A 24,634-nucleotide genomic window follows, 5' to 3' on the forward strand; every position below is an offset into this window, starting at 1 on the left:
CTTCAGCTGGTGTGTCAGATAACAGACAGAGAGAAAAGGGAGTCTGGAAAAAATAAAAAAAAGAAAAGCGAGGGGTCTCGTGGCCGGTTAGAATTCTTGTTCGAGAGATCCGGTTAGTACTCTCCGAACTGTTGGAAGCATTCGGCTGTGACAGTAGCCATTTCTCACACACTCACAACACCTCGACGACGTCTAATTTCCCCCCACCGTTTGCTAATTTACTTCACCGTCATCATCATCATCAGCCTTTTTTCTCGTCTGCTGTGTGCCACAGTACTTACACACAGGCGTCTTGAGAACATTCCTTGAAGAAGCCAGGAAACACACACATAGCACAGCAACATGTCTGTCAATTTTACCGTGGGAGTGACCGACGAGATGAGGATTTCCAGCAAGTGAGTTCTTTTTTAAACATTTTTTACATGTCGTTGCATTTTGTTTAGCTGTATCTATTGCTACATGGTTGAGATGATTCATCACTGGGTGTCGTTGGAAATGGTTGCTCTTTTTTTATTACTGCTGGGGTATCGCGTTTCTAATTTCATGATGACACATCACATAGCGGCAGCCATTTGTCGCTAGGGTTCGTGATGGATCGATGGCATAACTGAATAGTTTGGTAGTACTGAATAGTTTGGTGTGTTGGGTAGGTGATTTTAACTAGTGGCATTGTTAGAGGGGGGATTAAGAGCGTGTGTGTTTTCTAGTCCATCGCCATGGCAACACGAACATAGCTTAGTATGACTCAAAACCTGTGGCATTTCGTATAATATTGGGGTTGCTCTCACCATCTGCGTATGTGCAAGCACGCTGGGCCAGTGTAATTTTGAATCGATACAACAGTTGTACAAATAATAGGTTTTTATTCGAAAATTTTTCACAGCATGCAAATGGCGAGGGCCACTTCTTTTTACGGGCCTTGTGTCTGGTAAAAAAAACACGTGGCCATTTTGCAGAGTCAGACAAGGATCAGTCGAACCGGTTCTTTTTTCTTCTTCCTCAATTTCCTTATAAAGCCTCTCCCAAGATGGCGGACGGTGCCCCCCGTGCTAAATTGGCAATTCAAATGTTTGAACCCTCAGCTGGTTAGAATGCGTTTCGAGAACACAGGAGAATTCGGCCGTTGGAAAAAAGAATTCCATTCTTCTTTTGTTTTTTGAATGTTCTTTTTTTTCTGTAGGATTTACAATGGCCGCTAGAGGCGATTCCATTTTTTCTCCTCTATTTGGTGAAGTGGCCATCGATATGGCCCGCACCCAAGGAAAAGAAAAAAAAAACCTTTTCGGATGATGAAAGCATATGGTTGCCATTCTTCAATAGTTACGACACTGACTTGTGTAATAAAAGAAAAAAAACGCTTAGATAGTTAACATTTAATGATGTAGCACTGTTTTCATGGCAACTTGACAACACATTCTTAGCTTGATTACAGCAATTGTCCTCGGAGTAGTTTTGTAAAATTGGGCGTTTAATTGTGGTATTGTATTTCTCGGAATTCACCTGTAGTTTAACCGTAATGACCCTGGAGCGATAGATGAAGGTGACGTCAAAAGAATGTCTCAAACAACATTACCATTTGCCCTTTTTTCTTCTAAGGATTCGGATCAATCTTTTTTTTAAAGGGGAAAAGAAAACACACACAGCGACTTTTGTATTCCATTTTGGATTGACGTAAGACAGGCGTAGATCCACCTGAACAAGATTGACCGCGACCGTATTGATGGTAGACCAACCCAAAACCTTAACAATAATAATTTAAAAAAAAAGGAATGACTTTGAACTTCTTGTTCTCTTTTTGGCCTTCCCTTGATGGTTCACGCATCGAGAAATCTATTGTTTGACAGGGCAAATGATGAACGCCCTCGTTCCTTGTGATTCGTAGGGGAGAAAAGAGAAAAATCGAATTAGAAGCTTCTCATGCCGGTGCGTGACGTGATGATGGTTGCTGAAGAGTTTCCGGCCACCAAGGAAAACCCAAATTTCTTACTCTTTGCATTTTAACACTTGGTTATTTTCTATTCTTTCCGGTTTTTTTAATCTGTGACTTTGGTGATCACGAGCCGAAGGTGCTGCTGCTGCGGTTTGGCTTCAAAAGTCACTGGGGTGTGACGTTATTCTTTGAAAACGCATCGACTTTTCTTGTACAACTTTTATTTTTATTTTTCTCTTGTTTTGTTTAGTATCATTATTTTTTATGTTAAGGACGGGAAATGATCATTTTCGATTATGATGGAACGACATTGCGGCTCACGGTTATTGTTGTCGTCTTTCTCCCGAAAAAAAAAGCAACTGGATTGCGTGGCGGCATGTTTTTTATTTTATAACCTTCGTCTGTGATGAAAGCGATCAGGACAGCCTTTCCAGTTACCAGACAACGTCCTCCATTGTCGCCATCTTTTTCTATTTTTTTTTTTTGTTAGTTATAGACGAGTAAACGAAGAAACTTGCTTTTTTATTTTGGACGTGAGAACGGACTGGAGAGAGAAAAATTGTCGTTATCTTCCGATAAGAAAATCTAGTTCGAGCCTTTGCGATTTCGTGACTTTTATAATTTGGCACATCGTGTTATCTTTTTGTTATCGAATTTTTATCTTCCGTTCTCCGTCGTCGTCGTCGTTATTCATCCCGACTTGACTAAATTTTCCGTTGGCTTCTTCTTTTGTCTTGTTTTGATTGCAAAGTTTTTAAAGAGCCAAGAGAGCAGCCAGGCGTAAAGTTAGAGGTAAGAAAAGAGGCCAGGTGTTTTTGGGCGTCGGGATGTGCAGGATTCGGGTCATTAGCTTTATGTTTATTAGTCGTCCGTATCCTTGCAGCTTGTCCAAAAGAAGAAATAAAAAAGATAACTATCCTTCCGATTTGTTTTTGAAAATTCGTGAACAGTAAATTCTATATTTTCGCCGCTTGTGCCTTATCGATTTTATTCTATGCCTCTGTCGTGCGCTATCGATCGATTGTCTCTGTTGACCTAGTGGTTCATGGGTTGTATTGTCAGTTCGTGGCGTTGGGATGGAAGAGCACACGTGCGCGCTTCCGCCATGCGTGTGATCCATCATGATGGATTTTCATATCTCGTCGAATGGGTGAGAACGGTCATATCGTAACTGAGGAAGGGAGGGAATATTTTTCGATGCAAACATACCCCCCATGCACGTTTTCCACCATTATATTCGTCTGCAAGAGAGAGAGGGGATTCTCTGTATAACACCGTTGCTTCCCAACGGGAAATGAAGCACCGGCGACGTTAGTTTAGACCCAGGGACACCACGCCCGGCTGTGGGGGTGGTGTTGTGTGATACACGTTTTTCTTTTAGTTTGGTTGTTTATCTCCGCATTGTTCCATGACAAAATATTAAAAAGAAAAGGGTAGTGAAAGAAAAAGTCCGTACTAGCCTTGATGGTGGGAGCCTCCACCTTAATTTAGAAGAATAAATTTGATATCAGGAAGCGAGTCATCAGTGGAATCACTGACACGGTTGTGTGGTACACACAAACTCTCGTCAGGTAATGAGCTCGGAAACGGAGATTCGGAACGTAAATATTTCTCTCTCTCTCGGCCCCGACAGGCGCTGAGACATTGTTTTATCTTTGGTGAATTTGTTTTCCCGTGCTAATTTGGGATGTTTGTTGCTTGGTTGTTGTAAGTCGGTCTGTTCGTTTGTCAACAGTTTGATTCAATTTGATACGCCTGTGATAAACAAAAGACAATTTTGCAACAAATAAAAGCTGTGGGGCTGCAATCGTTTTATTGTGTTGTAGGTGGCACGATTTCCTTTTTTTATATTTATTTTCGTGCCGTTCGTCGGCTTATTTTTTATTTGCCTGTCTGACAGTTCATGCGGAACCTTGAGCCGCTCTTCGCGTTCCCTCATAGTCACTAAAGGGAATATAACAACGGGATTTTTCTTTCTCCGAATCGCACCGATTCCAGATTCGACATTAGGAAATCCAACAAGAATTCTTTGTTCTTGATAGTTTTCTTTTTCATTTCTAAAGTTATTTTCTTTTCGTAACAGGTATAAGTGGGGGGGAGATGGATCACACTATTTTTCTTTGGCAGAATCAAATGTCACGCTATTTATTTTAATGTAGAATTGACACGGTATTAGATGCATGAAGCTCAGTTGGGTTTCTGCACAATACTATTAAAAAAATGGGGAAGGAATTGGGATGAACAAGTCGAGTAATTGGCGTTTTCGGTTTTCGCTGCGCTTTTTCTTGGTTTGATGTTGGCGATAAAAGGGAACCACTTCCCTTTGTGTCCGGTGTGTGTGCGTGCCATAAGTTCTCATTTCGCACCAATTACTAGCGGTACTTTTATCCCATTTTTATCCACTTTATTTGATCATTCCTAGAAATGCTGCTCAAAGAGACTGAGGCACGAAGGTTAAAACATAGCGGAATTCGAATAGCGTTATTTCAGTGGGAGAAAGCCATTTGTGATTCAATCACCCGATTCCGTCTCGGTGTCGATGATCTCTTTTCATCTTGCTTCGAATTTGGTTTGCCTAATGATTTGATTTTGAACTATTCCCCATTTCCTCCGGAGCTGATTGGGTTAAGGGGAGGGGAGTTGAGAGTAGTGCGGCTGTTGCTCTCCCCGGGTCTTTGCTCGTTAATTAGCGCCATTGTTTTTCTATTCACTATTGTTTTGTGAAATATGCGAGCCCCTTAAAAAGAATGGTGTTTCAAAAAAAAATGTGAATTTCCGGTTGAGCTCCGCACCGGACTGACGGCCGCTGGATCGTGGCGGAACAAGCATTGTTCCCTTCTTAGAAATAAAGTAAAAGAGCGAAGCTGACCATGATGACGCTCCTCATACCCTTACCGGACGAATTCACCTATTTTTATGAGGATAAAAAAAAAGAATTTTGGGAAAAAGAGTGTGTTGGTGGGATTATTTTTGCTGCTCTTTTTTTGTAGGTCTTAAATGTCTGCAGCGCAGCTGCTGTCAAAAAGTAACTGAGGGATTAAAGTGAAAGGGTACGCTCCCGTTTAGCTTTGCCTTTTTTCAAGAGTCCCGCCATTTTCTTGGGCTCTCGTATCGTTCGATCAGGTGGAAACCTACATAGCCCCCCATCCGCAGCTACTCTTGAGAGACACGAAATACGTTGGTGGAGTCTAAAGTTTCCGAAAAAAAACACACACAGCTCTTTTATAGCTTCTGCTGCTGTTGGATTTTTTTTTTCGTGATTACTCTTTTACAGAGAAGTCGGGGAAATGTGTTTTTTTATTTTGTTTTGTCTGTTTGGTTTTTTTCTTTTTTTTTTGCAACCGAAAAACATCGTCATCGTGTTTCTGCGTGCTGGTTGCGCCGAATGCACCTGAACGGATACAATGTGTTGTTTGCCGGATTCTTCCCTTGTCCATTGGCATTGAATTCGCCGGATGGTGAAAGGTAGAAATGGAAGCTAGTTGATCGTAACGAGATACCCGTCCGCGTTGTTTACCGGTTGGGACTCTTTATCTTTCTTTTGTTTCGTGTATGATTGCGTGCGTGCGTGCACTTCGATGTCATAATGGAAGAATGCATTGCGCCAAAAAAAGGTAACTTTCATCGAACCGAAAACTCATTCAACAGGCTTACAAGAGAGAGAGGGAAAGAAGCTATTCATCAAGATTGATGGATTTCCGTGTCGGTTTAATAAATGGAATTTCGCGATCGACTCTTTTTGGAAATCGATTGATTTTCATATTTTTGTTTTCCAGATCGAAAGGGAGAGAGAAAAAAGGAAAATCCTGTTTTTTGTCTGTCGGTGATGACAGTGATGGTGGCTTACTGTTGGTGTGCTTATCTCTCCCCATGAGTCATGATGTGTGTCTGCCCTGTTGTGGATGTTGTAAGGTTTGACAGGTGGATAGCAGCAGCAGCGGCGGCTGAGTAACGAAACCGTTGAAGGACTTCCACACACGTAGACCAGTTGGTTTTTCGTCTTCAACTCTTTTCCTTTTTTTTTTACACGCATTTTTATTATCGAGTTCGATTTGTTCTGACTCACATTTTCTCGATATTTCGAGTTTAAGAGGAAAGAAACAATGAGCCAGCATGTCTCGGTTGATTGAACAGCCATCGTTGGTGGCTACTTTTTTGTGTGTGTCTTTTTTGAAAACGTTTCTCATTTTTTAAACGAGGTCTTGTCGATAGTTATCCACCCTCCTCTTTCTGTTGCTTGGAAATAAAAGAAGTTTCTGGATATAACAAGACTGGAAGGAAATGATGATGATGGTGGAGGAAGAAGTAAGAAAAATTAAGGGGGGGTATAACATGGCGGCAAGGAACCAGTCGGGTGGAAACGAGCGCCTTCTCGTCCGGTTTTTTTCGGTCTCCCTCAGCGTCACGCTGGTGATTATCGGGAGCTTTTTTTTTTCTCTTTCTTCATTGTTATTCTTTCTCCTTCAACTTCTTTATTTAAAGGGCAAAAGGAAAAATATTGCTCGAGGCTCAAATGGTGTTATGAATCGTGTTTAAAAGGTTTGCCAGCGAGGTGGGGCAATTGTTACCCCAGCCCTAGTGGAAGGGTAGAAAAATGAAAATAATATTGGGGACATGCAGAAGACCATCGGAAAAAGAAAAAGAAATAACCGAGAGGAAACAGGAAGCGTGGCTCGCTGCTGGTGTTGCAGCAGCTCCGCCGCTGCTGCTGCTGCTGCTGCTCCCTCCCCAATTTTCTTCTCGGTTCTCCACCCACCTGGAGGTTTCTACTCCACCTGTTTCTTTTTTGGGGTTTTTGTTTTATTCCTCCCCCTTTGCTGGAAAATTTCTACCTTTCCCCCGTCTTACAACAGCGCGTGGTACCTGCCGCACATTGTATCTGTGAGTGCGCATTCTGCCCGCCTCTCGTTGCACGCAACGTCAACTGCCGAGAGAGGGCGAATCTCCATAAATAGACAACGGCCGGCTTAGTGCCGAGTTAAATCCGTCGTTGACTCTCGTCAGGTGAACAGCTCTTATTTGAAAGCCACTACCGGTCGACCAAAATATCCAGTGGAGCAGTCTGTTTGTTATCGCACCGTTTTTCTGTTTGAAAGTTATTGTTAAGTTTGGAAACGAGTGAATTTTGTCTGTGGTTATATTTACGTGGTTATCAAGTGAAATATTAATTAAGAATCAACATGCCAGCTTACTACGAATTTCGAAGTGTCGAGATGGATCGCGTTGGATGCGGCAAGAGAAAGTGCGCACCTGTTAGAACTTTTAAAAATCGATTGTTTCATTTTGCGAATGGAAGGGATAATTTTTATTAACAATTTGTCCTTTTTTATTTTTATTCTTTAGGGTGTTGAAACCTCCTGGTGGCGGATCGAGCGACATTTTCGGTACTGCCGACAGCAAACCAGCAGCAGGCACCAAGTCTAACCACTCTGATCATTTTGGATCCGGCTCGGGATTTGGCGGTGATTTGAGCGATTTGGGCGTGAAAGCCTCGTCTGTCGATTCCAATGACGGCGCTTCTACTCCGTCTCAGACTTCCACGTCCAACGGATCGCCCAACAATTCCGAACCAAACACCCCGCGATCAGGTAAACAACAACAAAAGTCCAACAACAAAAATCGAAGAATCCCGCTAAGCGCTTTTTCCTTGCTACATTCTTCGCTTCGACTAATTAACGTTTAAACAACAATAATGTCTTGTCGTTATTAATCCTATTAACCGGGTTAGAATCCTGTCAAGATTTCTGAATGACATTAAATTAAAATCAAATCTCTTCTTTTGGGTAGATTTGAGTAACTTTCGTTGCATTTCCCGTTGAATTTAGACCTAAAATTTTCTCACCCGTCACGAATTCATGGCACACTATTTGTTAATTAATTTAAAAGAAAAATCATAAGAATCACTTGTTAACCTTGTATTATTATTTTTGTCCTTCTTTTTCATGGTGTGGATCTTTTTTCTCTTTTTGGGGGTTTTTTCTCTTTTCGTTTTTATTTGCTTCGACTATTTGAAACCCGTCGTTCTGGATTGGTGCGCGTGTGTTGTCGGGGTCGCGGTCGCGATTGCATCACTCAGGTACGCCGCTGCTTAACGGGCCGATTGCCTACACTAACCAACAGCCTTTACCTACACCGGTTGGTCGTCAGCAAGGAAACCGTGCGCGAGGTAATGCAAAATACTGTAAATAAACCAAACAAAAACTCAATTAAAAAGAAACATGGACACACACACACAGACACAACAAAAAAAAAAAAGAGAATGGGGAGTGCACTGGTGTGTGCATCTTGCGTGTGAGAGAAGAATCGGCAGCGGAAACTGCAATGCCAAACAGTTTTTTGAATGATGTTGTTCAGCTTGGGCGGGGTTTGGAATCGTGTCTGATTCTCTTTTTCTTTTTTCGACTTTTGGCTGTTGTTGTTATTGTCCCTTGTTGAATTGTGTAAGCGACCTAGCCGGAAATGATCCAAACTAACCAAACCCCCTAATAAAAACTCCCAAAGCTGAGCTGCTGCCGCTGCTGCTAAAAAAAAAAAAGAATGAAAAGTTACACACACAAAAAAAAAAGAGACACGAGCTTGTGTATATATGTCTGTGTCACACTAATAACTTTATTTTCTGGGATTTCTCCTTTTTATCGTAAATTATTTTCGCTGCACCCCAAAGACCCCCTCTCATTCTCACACGTACTGGAATAGAGAATTATTATTCTTGGTGGTCTTTTTAATGGCTTTTGTCGCTGTTCCGAACTTTGACATTAATTATTTCCTTTGTTTTTATTTTGTTTCCCCTCTTCAATTTTGTAGGTAATCCAGTAACGGGCGAGGGTTACAGCGCTGAAGCTGCCGAAAAGAAGGAAGAAACACCGCGACGCGGGCGAGTCCCTCCCGGTGGATTCTCATCCAAACTGTGGTAGACCGGAACAATCCCCCTTTTCCAAATATCGCTGCGCGGATTTTCGAAGTCAAAAATGAGAGATGGACCCGACTTATTTTTCTCGCTTTTTTCTCCCTTTTCATTCTTTTTTATTAGTATTATTTTTCTCTTTCTTTCTTCTCTATTTGGTTTTGTCTGAGATGGTTTCCGAGTTACGGAGATGAGCAGAGACACAGGCTAAGATAACGGTATCGCCATAAACAAGGGAATTTTTTTTTTTGCCAGAATGTTGTGTACTATCCCCCATCTTTTATTCTTCTCCTTCATCTTCTTCCTCATTTTCTCATCCGCGATTCCCGTTTCCATTCGCGGAAAGTAATCGAGAAACGTACGGGAACGAGGAAAGAGACGCTCCATCTGTCTAACCTGTTGAGAGAACGCATCAACATCGAGCGATGAGAAACACTACACACACGACATACGTTATCGCAAGAAATTTTCACACTCAACGGAAAATGGGGAAATAAAAAACGAACGACAAATTTGGGAAATTTATTACCATTGCATCCACTTCTTTACTGTTCGCTTCGTGACACGTGTCGCGTGTGTTGTATTTCGTCTCTGGTGTACATGTGGCGACTCTCGTCTCGGCTTAAAAGAAAGGAATATAATATTGGGACCGAAAAAAAAACATTCCCCCCTGGAAAACAATTTTTTTAAATTAAACAAGTAAAAAAAAAATAATTATATCCCACTTATATAATAATCTTCTTTCTTTTTCGTAATATATTTTTCCTCTCTCCAACTTATTCGCCACTACTCCAGAAATATTAATTCATTTTTTCTTTTAAAATAATCATTAATTTGATATTTTTTTTTCTTTAATCTTATTTCTCAATTCCATTTCGGCTTCATTCAACTTTTTCCTTTTTTTTTCTTGATTTCCGCCTCCCCCGTGTGTCGTGTGCTGTTTTTTTTTAGGCATTGTGTGCCTTTATCAAATGATTTTTTTTCTTTGCTATTTTCATATGGCTTGTATGCAAAATGAAACGGGATGGAAATACAAACAAAGGATTCCACTTTAAAAAACAGAAGTTGTATTAATGTTTTCAATTTTATTGAATGTAAATGAGTTGGGTTTATTTTTTTACAAGCGGGAATGAGTATATGTATTTCTTCCTTTCGAATCCAATCAACACACCGATTGTTAAACCAAAAAAAAAGGTATTTTTACACGATTAAAAATGGAGAGATTATTACACCACACACAATTTTTTTTATATAAAAAAAAAATGTTTTTGTTCCCCATTAATGTGTTCCGTTAAAAGTTATTTTTGACAGCAGAATCCGCCGTTTGATGGCTTGATGGCATGGCGAATATAAGTGGCGAGCTTCGTATTGATGAACGCTCTGAATAATATTTTCAAATGGAAAAGAGGCGGACGGGACATCGCTGGACGTTGGGGGTTTACAACCCCGCCTAAACGAATGTCCGCGTTTACAAGACGATAGAATACTCAATAATTGGCACCTTTTTTTTTGCGGGATATCATCTTTTACCACAGGCGGGATGTGGAAGGCGGTAGAGGAGAGTAGGGAGAGGCTCGGCACAATTTCTCACTGAATGCGGGTAAGCAAATAACAAGTATTTGAGGGAGGGAAAATGTAAATTATTTTTAAAAAATATATAATATATGTACGGTCAGGCCCTGGGATTATTTTGAACAAGAAAATGTCAAAAAAGAGTTTCAGAGGTAGTGATAGGGAGAGAAAGATTATAAAGGCGGCAATAACATGGACCAAAGAGAGATAGGGACAGATAAGGAGAGAAAGAGAGAGAGAGCTTAATTAAGGCTTGGTGTGTTTGTTGTACAGTACAAACAAAAAAATGACTTTATATAATATAAAGTCATATACAAGAGAGACAGAAGGAATATCACCGGTTAAGTTTTTTTTACGCATGAAAATAAAAAAAACGCAATGACGCAGTCACGAAATATTTTAAGTTTTTTTTTGTGGCAGGCAAATGAACTTAAATATGTAATCCATTTGCGTTTTGTTCTTTTTTTATGTTTTTTTTTTTTTTTGTGGAGGGCTTATTTTTTTTCCACTATGATGGTGACGAAAAAGAATAAGAACGAAATTGTTCTGGCTTGTTTAGCGCATAGCTGGAGAGTATAGAAGACAAAATACCAACCTTTTAAAATGTAGTTTGCTGTTTTCCCGTTGTTGCGAGAGTCGGAAGGTTGTTGAGTTGAAAGCCGAAAAAGCAACGGAGAAAGAACAATTGAAAATGTCGGCGAAAAAATAAAAATAAATTAAATGGAGAGAGAGAGAGGAAAAATCGTAGAAAGGGAGGGAGGAGCTCAGAACAGTTTGGGACGTTGAGCGACGGAGGTTGTAGCGGCTGTCGGGCGGATGCTGCTCTTGACCAGAACGGGACCGAGCAGGTCTTTATCCTTGGCCACGCTCGACGCGGTCGGTCGCATGAAGCTGGACCCCGTGCTGCGACGGACCGGAGCGGGAGAACTTGGAACTGCCACTGCAAAATGTGCGGTCAGTTTCGTTTCCGGAATTAGAAAAAAGAAAAAAGAAGATCAATAATGGAAAACAAAACAACAAAACGACCACATAATAAACGAGACTACATTATGGAAAGAATCGTAAGCGGAACGAACATCAATAGGAAACAAATCTCTTTACTCATCCGGACACAGCGGATGTGACGACCTCGATGATCATTCACCAATAACATTAGACCCCAAAAAAGAATCGTGAACACGTGACTTACCTTTGAGGAATGATGTTGTCCGGCCGTTTACCGGGGCAGCTGCCGTTTTGACCGAACCTGTTCGCATCAAGGATGTACTTGATGGGCCGTTCCTTTGGGCGCTGGATAAAGTGGAAGACATTCCGCCGGGGACATAACCGCCTCCCTATCGATTTGATTTAATGACGTAGTTAAAAAGAAACAAACGTGAGTACGCAATTCATTTCTATCAAGTGCAAGAGGGGCTGCTAATGAAAACAATACCCGTAGGGGTGTTAGTGATGCGACGGACGAGGTGGACCGTTTCAGGCTGCTATTGCTCGTTCCTAAATTAGACGATCTCGTGCTGCTGGCGCCGATCGGCCGATTGGTCATGGTTGAGCTCATCGACGACTTCCGGCTGGAGGGTTCCGGATCGGCATTCTCATCGCGGCTCTTGCGGAATGGACGCCAATTCATTAGAGACGAAGTGTAACCCGAGCCTGTTTTCTTTTCGGCCGTCGACGTGGCGGTGGACGGGGTGGACGAGCCGGCACCTGGGGTGCGATTCCCGACACGGAAGCTGGATGACCTGCCCAACGTCATGGTCCTCTCTCTCATTTCCGGTACCGTTGGTTCGCTGCTGATCGGAGAGAAGAATGTCGAACGGGGACGATCAGCCGTCCGGATGGATGAAGAACGTCTCAGCAATGAACTCGTTCCATTCTCCTCCGGCCGCTTGGCGGGGCTTTCGAATTTCTTCGACAAAGTTTTCGTGAAACTGTCACGAGTGGAATCTCCAAACAGGCTGCGCCTCGGTTTCGGCTGGTAAAACGATAATTATTTGTAGTTTTAAACGGAGTTTGGGATTAGATTGAAATCTGAAATATGTTAAATAGTATTAAATACCTGCTGGGTATCAGTTGACGTTCGGTTGTTGGCCGCACTGCTCGTTCCACGCATTCCGGATCCCTGTGCCAACCTGGAAAAGACGGAATCGGCTTTTCTTGGCGGCGAATCCCGCAAATGCGATAAGGCCAGACGGGAGCCTTGCGTCTCATCCTGTCAAACGGAAAAGAATTTTTCATGACAGTTGCGAAACAAAAACAAAACAGGTTAACAGCCGATGAAAAATGTTTCAAAAGAATGGATGCAATCCAGCAAAGCGTGAAAGGAAAACTGCGAGCTTTAAAGGGGAGGTCGATCTCTTGCATGGAATTCTCTCAAGTTCATCGGGTACCATTTTTTTGAACGTGCAATCGTTAAAAACACATCACCAAAGTTTCCGGCCGTCTGTCATGCAGTCCGCCCGCCCAGCTGGCGTATCAAATCAACTTGCGGCATTGCGCATATGGTATATAAATATACCTTCAGTGGGCTGGAAGATCTGGAGCGGGATTTGGCACGCAGGGTGGACGGATCGTCTTCTTTGATGGAAGAAGAATCGAGTTTGTCAGCGGCCCGGAATTGTCTGGCCAGCCGAGTGCGCCAGTTATCTTCCGTCGATGATGTTGTCGTTGGTTCGGTGAACGATCGGACAGGCTCTTGCTGCTGGACTGCTGCTTGCTGCTTGGTCAACCGACGACGAACCAACCGACAAACAAAACCAAAAGAAAACCAACAAAAATATGAATTTTTCAGTCGCGGACAATCGCACGCTCCAATGATCTAACATCGGCAGCGCAAGGGGGACTTCTCTGCGCGTCCGTCCAACCGTGTACTCCCCGGAAAACATTTGTGAAATGTTTTCATTCAAGAGAGTTTACTTGGTATCTTCCTCTTTTTCTTGTTAAAAGAAAAAAAAAAGTTGATGCCCCCAATGGAATATTATGATCGTCACGCGATCCTAGGCTGAGCAATAAGCTTTAGCTTCTTTGGACCATGTTAAGATTTCTGTCTCTCTACTTATCCGCAGAAGTGTTTTAAGTTGGGATTTTGGCAGCGAAGGACACGACAAGGCTGATGCGATATGCGTACACACACACAGAACAGACGGAACATTATTGCAGTTTGGCTTTACCGGCGGTTCGGCTTCGTTGGTGCGAGAGGGTCGATCGCGGCGGACCTTGATGGCGCTTGCGCCGCTGGCCGTCATAACGGCCGTTTCTGCTTCGTCCCGCGGTCCTAACTTATCCTTCCAGCGCTGCAGCCGCCGTTCCTTGTCTTCGTTGCTCACGGCCATTCCGTGGTTGTTGTTGTTGTTGTTGTTGCCGATTCCTGCGTGCGGCTGAAGATCACGCTCCTCGCTCATCCGGCGCGTCACTTCAACCGTGCTCACTTCTCCCTCCTGTGAAGGGAAAAATAAAAATTGAATAGTAATCAATTGGCCCCGGCATATAATTGCATCCGAGCCCAGATGCTCATCAATGCGTATAATTGATATTTAAAAAGGGAAAGAGCTTGTCGATTGCTTTTTTTTACTTTCATCAGCATGAATTACGGCCAACTTGGCACTTTTTTTTCTGACTAGCACAAAATCGATTAATCGATTGCCTTTCCCCTAGAAAAAAAAATATGAAAGTAAATCAAATCAAAACCTTTTTCACTTCCATGCCAACGATGACGTCTGTTTGCGAAAGGTCTTCCGGATCCTCGACACCTTCGGGCGATTTACGGGGTTCCAAACTGGTAGAGTCCTCTTCGGCTCCTTCTGGCGCCTTGCGGAGTCGACGGGTGCGTCGGACGGATGAGTAGCGATCGAAATTACCATCACCCAATTCGTCGTCTTCAGCTTTCATGGAAGTTCGGCCGTTTTTAGAGGACGACGTTCCGGTCGACGGCGAACCGGAAACTTCGGATGTTCCAGTCGAAGTCGAAGTTGTTCCGGAACTTGCGACGAACGGACGCGATCCGTAAGCGCGTCTCGTCACGGGAGGTGTTTCGATGTTCTCCGAATCGATGTCAATCTTATCCGTCGGTCCGTCTTCTCCGCTGAGGCCTCCGCGTGACAAGCGTCGAGGCTTTCGCGGTCCCGGCTGGATGGGCGGAAGCGAAGTTTCGCTCTCCCCAGTCCCACTAGAGTCACCATCTACCGGTGTTTTAGACGACGACGTAATGGGATTGTTGTTCTTTTCGGCCGTCTGCTTTTCCGGCGTGATTTGAATGGATGCGATTGTTCCAGCCAGTTCGTTGGTATCGAAACCGCTAATCAGTTTCTCCTGGAGTTTCGATCGCAACGTGTTGGGAGTCTGTAAATCATTGAATTAGTTGGAATTAGTTTTAAAGAATATTTTTGAAAATTATGAATCGGTGTATCAAACCATAGTGCGTTGATAACGCTTCTTCTCCCGTTCAGCAGCCGATAGGATCGTGGCGGGCGGTGTGGTTCCGGTCAACGGGCCGGGTGACCGGTCGTAAGTTTCCGACGTCTCGACAGGACTCTTGGGAGTGCGATCTACTTCTTCAATGGTTCGCAGAAGGTCATTGGGCACGTCTAGTGGCGTCTGTTGTCGGTAGCGGTTGAGTAGACGCGAAGCCGTTCCCGATCCTTCAATCGGAGTTGACAGCCCTTGATCGCTCCTTCGTCTCGTGGTGACCGGACTCTGTTCAACCAGCGTGGGCAGCATTTCTTTGACCTGAGGCTCACTGTCTTGTTTGATGTAAATAGTCAGTTTATCTTCAGTCGGTTGCCTGCCCAACGATCCTATCATGGCTTTCCTCCGCTCCACTTCACTATCCGGTTGAACCTGACAAACATAAATGCATTTTTAAATCATTAAATACTGGAAAACACATTCGGAGTTGTCGTTTATAGTAATCCTGCGTCGGCAGACGGGATCACATCTTCCGCAGAAATCAATTCTCGTTGCCACGCTGTGTTTATCCCCCAGCAATTTGGTTTTTGTACATATTTTTTTTTACAAAATTTTCCATGTCTACAAATTTTGATTTACGAGCGTTGTCCAGTTTGACACTAAAATATGAAAACGCCTGTGCCTATTCAACTGGAAAGAGACAGGAATCTTTCCTCTGAATTTTTCAACAGTTTTGTCTGAACGAAAGAAAAAATAACAAAATAAAAATGGAAAAAAAAGGCCGAAGAAGGTTGATGGCCTCCTGGTGGAATGTGATGAATCGTCCCGATAAGCTAAGCCCTTTTTTTCGATTTGTCTATTTCAGCCCGAGCAAATAACTATTTTTTTTTCTCTCTCCCACTTGTCTATTCTTACCGGAGTAGATGGAACTATGGGCGTTGCTGGAGTTGTCGGCCGATCAGTTTCTTCCGGTTGAAGTCGTGACCTCATACGGCGGAAGCGATTTCGGCCATCCAGGGGGTTGTCAGTTGCCGTGCTAGCAGTGCCAGGCAATGCCGATTTTCGCTGCCAGGCCGATTTTTCCCGAGTTGAAGCATCTACATAAATTTATACAAAATCAAAACAGATTAGATTCAAATAGTATCAGACAAAAATCCCGTTTGAAGAACGAACAAAATCCACGCAGTCGTTTCATTTGACGATGCTACCATTTTCAGTCGAACATATTCAAATTAGAATGTTGTTGTTTGTTTTTTATTCCCTTGAATTCCCCTATCCAGTTCTTGTTTGTTTGCTTGATTGCCTTTGTTTTGTTTTTCTCTTTTTCTATTCATGTAAAAAGAAATACGAAAAACAGAATCTAAAATCGGACCAAGGTTATCGACGATTTTTGTTTTCTTTCATTTTTAAAAGAAAAAAATCCCCCAAAGAGGAGGAAACCTTGAGTGCCACTGGAATACCAAATGAACCGAGGAGGGAATAATAATCAAACAACCCCGAGAACATGAAATTAATTTCTCTGAATATAATACATATATAGCGCATAGCCCGTCTCCCGTATGGGGGGGAAAAGGCGATGGGGCATGGCCATAATCAGTGAGAATAAATTAATCTTTCACGTAGTATAGTCGTGGGCTATCAACAAGGCGACCTTCGGGATAGACACATAAGGGGTGGGAAAAGAGAAAAATATCATTTTGTCTCCAACGCGGAGGTGCACCGTCCCGGAATGACTGTTGTTGATTTCCATCCATCAACTTGGGTTTGTCCAACCTGGAGGAACCGCTTCTGCGTACATATACGAGACGGAATATAGTCAGATGGCTATCTCCTTCTCTCTCTCTTACGTGCTGTCGAGAACCGGATGAACGACCTAAAGGACCTTGGGGGAAGAAGCAACACGAAGAAGTTGCGTCAAACCGTCGCCGTCCCATTCGCTTTTCTGTCTGCTGCTCCGTTCTTGCGTGTGTTGTTTGATTCTGTTTGTTTTTATCCCCTTATCTTTTGTTTCGATTTCTCTAATAGAGCCGGACCGATTGGTCTCTCATCTTGATCCCAACCCACCTTCGTTTATGGAAATTTCGTTTTGATACCGGGGAGGTCCATTGAACCCCAGTGTTTTAACCGTCCCATCGCTGTGGGGACACACACACAAAAGATCCATTATGACACACCTTCGATGGCTTCCATGACTCCGACCACGTCCGTGTTCTCCAACGGCGGCTTCCAGTCTCGCCTGGGTGACCTCCGGCTCTCGATGAGAGTCGTCTCCGGCAGCGGCTCCAGCGTGCTCGGTCCGCTGTTGTCCTGGACAGGTGGAGGGGCTGCCAACGGTGACGGTGCCAAAGTTCCTCCGCCTCCCGTAAAGTCGGCGCTCATCAGATCTGGCCGCTTCTTCTGGCCCGGTCCGCCGCTGGCTCGGGTTCGATTACGATACCAAGAACGATCCAGCGATCCGTATCCGTCGGCTGCCAAATCCACCCAAAAAAGGAAACAACATCACATTAAATCGTACACAAAGAAGAAAGAAACAGTATTAGACCTTATGAAATATGATAGACCCCCCGAGTCACGAAACCAACAGTACCACCACTATAGCCCCTTTCTGTTTTGAATAGGACCATAAAGTTCCCCTCGTCTCCACAGCCCCAACCCGAACCCCGTCAAGTCTCCCTGTCCGCTAATGAATTGGATCTTTTACGGCAGCCGTAAACGGGAGTTATATAATCGACCAGGACCCCAGCGAAAATCACGAAAGAATAGAATAGCTCTTTTCTTTTTTTTTTCCTGGTATTGCATGGAAATAACCAGATTGCCATCGGAAATTCGTGATGTGTCGTAAAAGAAAGGAAAAAAAAAACACGAATGGAATAAACACCACCGAAGAATGTTTCAAGAAGAACCCTTGGCGGATCAAGATAAAGCACGCAAGCTGATTTTTCACGACGCCAACCCTTGGGGGTCGTCGGGAGACTCGCCACCGGTGGTCCCCGTGCCACCAGATGACAATCAGTGCCATTCAAAGTGAACCGAAGCGCATGATTACGTATGTTGCCGGTTGATTTGCGCTCGCGGGACCCGTCAGCGTGACCCGACGTCCTTAGGTAATCCATCAGCGTGTCGTCTTCCTCCGAAGGTACGCGGCTTCGACGTCGTCGCAGACTCCCGTTGGGCGTCAGGTCCTCTGCAAAAATCGAGAAAAATTCACGTCACATCAATTCATCCATAAGTAAATAATCGAATCTTTTTTGTTGAAAAATTTAACTACCCAGAAGGCTGTCGTCTTGTCGGCTGGCGTCGTTGCTGCTGGGCACCGTGACGACGGTGTTGGAGCCGAGCCGTTTACGGCTAACCCGAGGAGAGCTGGCGACGGCCAGAACTAAAGGAGACGCATTATCATCCTCGACGGACGGGTCGATCGATGCTTTCTTTCCTTTGCGGAACTGTTGGATAAAAAGAATCAAATGGGAAAAACGTGTTTGACACACAAGGATCGATTGAGTAATAGTCGGGAAAAATTGCAATGTATAGTTTATACCTTGTCGCGCATAGGAAAGCCGCAACGAATGTCCAGCAGGAGGGAATCCATGACGTTTTCGGAATCGTTGTCTCCGGTGCTACCTTGCGGTCCACCTGTTTTATGCAAAACATGCGTGCGTGCCGTCGCGGAAAAAGAGAAAATTATAGAAATAAACAAAGAAAACATCGGGAAAAATATGTTTTTTACCGGCGCTTTGACGGCGTTTCAGGGCCAGTTGCTCTTCACGTTGCCGACGGCGATTTTCAGCCGCAGCTTCGTGTTGTCGTCGGTGTTCATTTTCCAAAACGCCAGTCCGGAAGCGCTGGCAGAAGTTTAGGAAAAGTTTGAAGCATTCTTCGAGTTTAAAGGAATCGCGATCCTCGCAGAAGAAGTCGGCCAGCTCCGTCCTCACTTCGTCCAGTTCCTTTTGGGCGACAGGAATTTAAATTAACAAAACGTTTAAGTTTTTGAATAGGTAAAATTTAAATGTATGAGTTAATTATCATTTTTAAAATACAGGACTAACCAATAAGTCCTTCTGGAGGTCTGCCATTTCGTCCTTGGCACTGCGGAGGAATTCCTCCATCTGGTTCTTGATATCGGGCGGCGTGTTGGGAGCATCAATCTGTTTGGCGATGTTGGTGATGCGGAGGTCCAATGCGTTGACCTCGTTACGCAATTGCTCGACCGTCGTCTTGGTGGCATCTTCCAAGACGCTCATCTCTTCCGGCATTTTGAGCAATTCCTTGTCCTTTTTCTCGGCCTGCAGGGCAACAAAGTGGATCAAATTCATGCCCGGCTTGTTGGCTCGGATGTCGGCAAGCTTCTGCAGAGAGGCCAGTTTGACTCCGCCAGCATTTCCCGCATAGCCGCCCGAATTCAGGAAGTTTCCGGCCACGACGACCATGTAGAGGATGTCTTGGAGATGTTTGTTGCCCTTGAGCTTTTCACCGGCCATGATCATGGCATCGATGCTCGGTCCGAGGTAGTTGATCTGAGAGTTGAACTCCTCCTTGAGCAACATGGACTCGATCCTTAGACGGTAGTTAGGGATCGTCATCAAATGGAGCAGCAGAAATTTCTCGGCGTTGCCCAGTCGATTGCGGTCGCCGTCGTAGGCGCGGAGCATCTCCACCTCGTCGGTGGGCGGAAGGATCTTGAGGAGTCCGCGCAGTTTCTCCGTCCCGATGTCGTCGTGTTCTCCGTCGCGGATCATCTGGGCGATTTCCGCATTGGTCGATCGGAATTGCTTCAAGAAGATGTTGATGTTGAGACTCCGTTTGCCGTCCAGCAGAGACACTTCGGTCGTCTCCTTGCGCCTACGCTCCGTGTCCGGAGTGTTGGGAGTACCCAGGAGGCTACCGTTGGGCGTTCCGTTGGCCAATCCTTTGACTCCACCTGATGACGGAGTGCCCGGCGCTGGCTGCTGGCAAAACAGACCCTCCATCTCCGCCCAGTCCAAATCGGCCATGGGCGATTTCTGGTGGGACTTGGCCACAGTTGTCCAAATATTCGAACGGCTGAAAATCTGCATACACGCGTACAAAAAAAAGCATTTTTACAATCAATCATCTTTTTTTATCGGAAAAAGAAACTAATCAACCAAAGGCGTGTGCAATCAGTCTCGCCATCCCATTCCAAATGATTTAGAAATTACAGCGAGACATTTAAATGCACTGTAATTCCTCCAACTGTTGGTCCCCCATAGTTAACAAAATGTTATTTTTAGAAAAAAGAAAGTCTTTCAAGTGTCTCCATCTTGACTGTCTTTGTTTGTTAGCTGAACACGGTCTCCATTTCCTTGTTTACGTTTCGGGTGTTGGCTGTGTTAGTGTTGCAGCGCCTTTTTTATTTTTTATTTTCGTTTGACAGGCGAGTGTACATGCAACGCGAGTCTGGTTACTATTCAATTTCACGGACCGTTTGCGTGTTTGTCAAGATGTCGACACGTTTTGAATTTCTGTCTTTCTGGTTGGTTTACCTTGATGTCTGGCAACTTGACCCAGTTGAGCGTCTTCATCTTGGCTTTGGGTCGAGGAATATCTAATTGTGGTAAGCGCAAGTCCTTCAAATCCGGATGAACGGCCGGAGCGGGCGGTGCGGGTGGAGTCAGACCTCCTAGACCCGGAGGTGGTGGTGGCGGAGGACCAGCCGAGCCGGGCAAGAGTGGCGGAGGCGGAGGAGGTGGTGGACCGCAACCTGGAGGCGGCGGGGGAGGCGGATGCGGAATTCCTCCTACACAATTACGCAAAGGAATTTTCCCAATCGAAAAATTGTTAACTTTGTAATCAAAAAGTGACGGATGGAATCTGTTGCAAGGTAATTTCAATTTTTACCTGGAGGTGGTGGCGGAGGTGGAGGAGGTGGCGGCCCATTCATCGGCGACAAGAGTCCAGCGGGGGTCCGGCTGCCATCACCCGCCGGTGATAGGGTCAGGTTGAGCGACTGCTTGCGTGACTTGCTACCACTGCCGGGTTCGTCACGGTGCGACATTTTGGCGTGGGACGGACTGCGTAACAGGCGCGTCAGCTCTTCCTTCGACTCCATCAGGGAGGCTCGATGGACCAGCGTTTCCGCCGTGTCCCACACCACATCGGAAACGGCTTCCTTGGGATCGATCCTGAGCAGATGCTGCAAAATAGACAGGAACGGGATCTCCTGGGGTGTGTCCACCACCTGGCGCAGGATGGCGTGGAAAACATCCAAGTGAGAACTCAAGTCCACTCCGTCAGGACCTATTACGGAGTATCGACGAAGAACAAATAACAACATTATCAAACTGGCAAGACACTGACTCATTATCAAATCCATCCATAATTCATCGGTTATCAGATTAAGAGAGTTTTGTTTTGTTTTGGTTTCTGTGTTTATATCCAGTAGGCGATTATTCCGTTGCTGTTTTCTGAAATGAAATTCTCTGCTGGTCCAGACAGAAAACCCCAGGTGGGCCCCTCTCCGTCCGCTTTGTCTGTTGCACAAGCGTAATTGTTTGCCACATTGAAAAAGAAAAAAAGGAAAAGGAGAAACAAAGATAGAACAAGCCTTCGGCACACGAAACGACCAAAGAAGTTGAATAGGAAATTCGTTTGGAAACGCCAGCTAGAGAAACCCGTAGGGAGTCCGACAACTACAACACGCCCACTATAATATTCATAAATCGAGTCGTCCATCGGGAAACTACAACACGACGTGTTCGAGCGAAAAGCCCGATGAGAAAAACCCGAAAACATCACCACCGGATTGCACGTCGTTAAGGTTTGCGCTCCTGGGTTATGGCTGCAGGTGGGCCAGCCAGAGACTCGAAGGGGGGTGTAGGGGTTTTTTCACGTTATCAGGCCGTCACGCGATGTCGACATTTCAACACGGACCAACAATTTTCGGAGGCTGATTTTTTCTCGGTCGTCGATGGCACAAAACAACCAACTACGCCGATCCATCAGCCTGTTTTCAAAGCTACAACCACTCACAGGTAACATACTGTTAAACTAAAAGTTACCCATTCTCACACACACACAAACTATCAAGAATACGAGCAGTGAAATTCAGTACCTTATCCTGACAGCCAAAACCACAATGAAGACCACGAGAACGATCAGCTGTTCTGACAGCTGATCGCGATCTTCGTTGCTAAACAGCAATAGCCAAAGGCATTTTTGCCAAACTGATTGGCTAACTTCAACACATTACATGTAACTGGTAAAGAATGAATCGGAAAAAAAAAATTCCGGAATGGATGTAGTGTGTATGTACCTTGCAATTGAGATTCGTCGCTCTCCCGCTGCTCGTCAAAGACGTCGATCTGGACCGCCAGATCGGTGTCGGAGGCCGCCTCGTTTTTCAGCTCGTTGAGCGTTGCCAGAAGTTTGAGGCCGACGAACTCGTTGCGGATGCGGAGGCGATCCTTGAGCTGTGGAGTCGAGATGATGATGCAGTTGATGAATGCCACCAGAGCTGTCTTGTACTCGACTGTCGGGGCGTCGCGCAGCTCCCGCACCACAACGGCGAAACGGTAACGATCACCTGCGTCAAATTCGTGACATTCGTTATCGGTTGGCAGGGGGCGAAATATAAGGCAATATTTAATAATAGAGTTTTTTTTTCTTAAAAAGATTCATGAGATAAAAGTGGAGATAAGAAAAGGGGAGTTGGGGCAATGAGATTCAAAAGAACGGAGCTGCTGCTGATTCCAACCCGTGATAATGCGATAAAATCACGCCGATAACGGCACGAAATAAGAGAAAATTCAAAAAAAAGGGATGGGATATAGGGGAAATCTTTTTGAGGAAAAAATAAAAAAAAAAAGAAAGTGGTAAGGAGAAGGCGAAATTAAGTCTGGACCATCTCTCCCTCTCATAGTCTTCTGCGTATTTTTTAAGTTTTTAGTTGAAGAATAAAACCGCGGCCCAAGGGGCTTGACTTTTATTATACCCAGTCGACCAGCCTCCCATGACATAACAAAAGGGACTGATGACCGGGCGGCCAGAGAGATATGATGATTAAACAAGATGTGAATCATCAAAATATCTGAGAGATGATCAGAGACGACGAGGAAAAAAGAGAAACGAAAGAAGAAGGTGGAAATAACATCAAGTGGACGACGGGCAGGAGGATTTCGAGGAAAGACCGCGGCCCAAAGAGATGAATCAGACGTGTGTATAATATTCACCTTTGAGGTTCTTGAAGTGCTCGAGAGCATCGAGCGTGCGGGAGTAGCCGTCGGCATTGTAGACGCAGAGGGCCGAGAGGAGCTCGAAGACTTGTTTCTTGACGGTGGTGTTGGCCGTGTCGAGGGCCGAGGCCAATTTGGCCACATACTCGCGGTTCTCGACGATGTAGTCGAGCCCGATGCGCGAATCCATGACGCTGCGTATCGTGTCGGCGCACTCGATCTGCAGCCACGTCCAGTTGATGGTCTTACTACTGTCGTCGTCCACCTGGCGCTTATTCAATTGATGCCAACCTGCGTAAAAAAAACAGTCAACAAAAGACAGATATTAGTGAAATCAGCTTATAACAATTCGATTCGGACTTTTTCTTTTTCACAAACGTCATCGCGATGATCTGCATATCTTTCATTTCATGCGCACTACAATGTGTATTTAGTAGCTTTTGAAAGCAACTATAAGCTCCACAGCCCGGTCTTTCTCTATCGTATATACTTTGAGTTGAACAAAAAAATGAAATTTTCCATAGGTGCATGGGGTATGTATGATGATGAAAGCTGATTCATCAATTGTCTGTTTGGAACAACTCGAAACAGTGGAGGAGAATGTTGGTCGAAAACTCGAGGGACCCCGTTCACATGTTGTTGATGCTGTGGGGGCACTTTCGGGTCCTGTTGCATTTAACCCGGAGGTTTCACCGTTTCACCCGAGATAATAGGCTTCTGACACTTGTGTCATAATCATTCCTCATCCGTCACACTCTCTTTGGATTTCCCCTTGTCATCTCCAGGCCATGACCTTATAACATTTTTTCCATTATTATATATCGTTCGTCTTGTTTTGATTTCTCAGATCTCCTCGACTGTGCGCAGCGCTCTAGTCTCTGTTGAGACTGAGAGAGCTTGTCTCCAGGCTTTTTTGTGCTTTCTGTTTTTCTTTTTTTTATGGTTCTCTCTTCTGATTGTGAAAAATAAAAACACAAGATTGACTGTGACTTAATCGCGTACAAGTCAGCACGTGAACACATCGTAAACGTGTACAGCCAAAAAGCAAACAAAAAACAAAAGAATGTTACATTCCTCACAATTCCAAGTAGTAGTAGTTGCTGTCCTTTTATTACACGCGCTCCTATAGTAGTTCCTTAAAAAAAAATCATATAATTGTGCTTATAAAGAAAAATAATAATAAAGGGCTTGGCTCCAACCCATTCTGGCGACATCTCCACACACGGACGTTTGTGTGTCGTTATAACTAAAACCCCCATGGTTGAGAGTTTGAAACAAACGAATGAAATCCACCTATAGGATTTACGGATTGAGCAAGACGGTATACGTGTGTGTAGCATGCCCTTGCCTTTGCGTCACGACGATAGCGAAACGCGCCATAGCCCATTATCGTCTTCTGGCATCCCTTTTTTTTTATTTTTATTGCGTTTCTCTCGAGTCTGTATTTGTGACTCAACTCTTCTCCAAGTCAAAGAGTGGCTGGCGCGAGCGCTTCCTTAAATGTTTTGGCAACAGCAACAACAACAACAACAACACGAACGGAACCACCAAACGATGGCGACGACGAGGATCGCGGGTCTAAAAATCTAATAGCAGCTCGCGTATTTATCTTTGATGGTCTGTCGTGATTCGCTTCCA

The 24,634-nt window shown here is 44.5% G+C and overlaps 2 protein-coding genes across 10 annotated transcripts in view; one reads left to right on the top strand and one right to left on the bottom strand.

The window, feature by feature from the left end:
- LOC124194173 (microtubule-associated protein Jupiter-like) lies at window positions 1-9,530 on the top strand. 4 transcript variants are annotated; one of them, XM_046588238.1, is made up of 4 exons: window positions 2-395; window positions 7,274-7,518; window positions 8,007-8,096; window positions 8,735-9,530. In XM_046588238.1, exons 1-4 carry the CDS (start codon window positions 343-345, stop codon window positions 8,842-8,844), a joined length of 498 nt encoding a protein of 165 aa, XP_046444194.1. In that variant the 5' UTR covers window positions 2-342; the 3' UTR covers window positions 8,845-9,530. The 4 variants fall into 4 exon arrangements, with proteins under 4 accessions (XP_046444197.1, XP_046444194.1, XP_046444193.1 ...); XM_046588237.1 differs by lacking the exon at window positions 2-395 and adding an exon at window positions 6,903-7,172; XM_046588241.1 differs by lacking the exon at window positions 8,007-8,096 and having other exon boundaries at window positions 1-395.
- LOC124194172 (FH2 domain-containing protein 1-like) overlaps window positions 9,051-24,634 on the bottom strand; it is a 33,308-nt gene continuing 17,724 nt past the window's right edge. For 3 of the 6 annotated variants that reach the window (XM_046588235.1, XM_046588236.1, XM_046588233.1), the window contains 19 exons: window positions 22,994-23,287; window positions 22,078-22,347; window positions 20,664-21,062; window positions 20,309-20,562; window positions 18,854-19,855; window positions 18,535-18,751; window positions 18,346-18,440; window positions 18,076-18,250; window positions 17,854-17,991; window positions 16,982-17,275; window positions 15,723-15,904; window positions 14,814-15,239; window positions 14,091-14,741; window positions 13,574-13,840; window positions 12,922-13,119; window positions 12,463-12,615; window positions 11,839-12,378; window positions 11,596-11,740; window positions 9,051-11,346 (listed from right to left, as the gene is read on the bottom strand). In XM_046588235.1, coding sequence (XP_046444191.1) covers window positions 11,171-11,346; window positions 11,596-11,740; window positions 11,839-12,378; window positions 12,463-12,615; window positions 12,922-13,119; window positions 13,574-13,840; window positions 14,091-14,741; window positions 14,814-15,239; window positions 15,723-15,904; window positions 16,982-17,275; window positions 17,854-17,991; window positions 18,076-18,250; window positions 18,346-18,440; window positions 18,535-18,751; window positions 18,854-19,855; window positions 20,309-20,562; window positions 20,664-21,062; window positions 22,078-22,347; window positions 22,994-23,186 — 5,775 coding nt within the window. In that variant the 5' untranslated portion in view covers window positions 23,187-23,287 and the 3' untranslated portion in view covers window positions 9,051-11,170. The remainder of the gene's footprint in view (window positions 11,347-11,595; window positions 11,741-11,838; window positions 12,379-12,462; window positions 12,616-12,921; window positions 13,120-13,573; window positions 13,841-14,090; window positions 14,742-14,813; window positions 15,240-15,722; window positions 15,905-16,981; window positions 17,276-17,853; window positions 17,992-18,075; window positions 18,251-18,345; window positions 18,441-18,534; window positions 18,752-18,853; window positions 19,856-20,308; window positions 20,563-20,663; window positions 21,063-22,077; window positions 22,348-22,993; window positions 23,288-24,634) is intronic. The other 3 variants (XR_006874623.1, XR_006874624.1, XM_046588234.1) reach the window with 3 other exon arrangements.

The sequence above is a fragment of the Daphnia pulex genome, chromosome 5 (assembly GCF_021134715.1).
Source record: "Daphnia pulex isolate KAP4 chromosome 5, ASM2113471v1".
NCBI lineage: Eukaryota > Metazoa > Arthropoda > Branchiopoda > Diplostraca > Daphniidae > Daphnia > Daphnia pulex.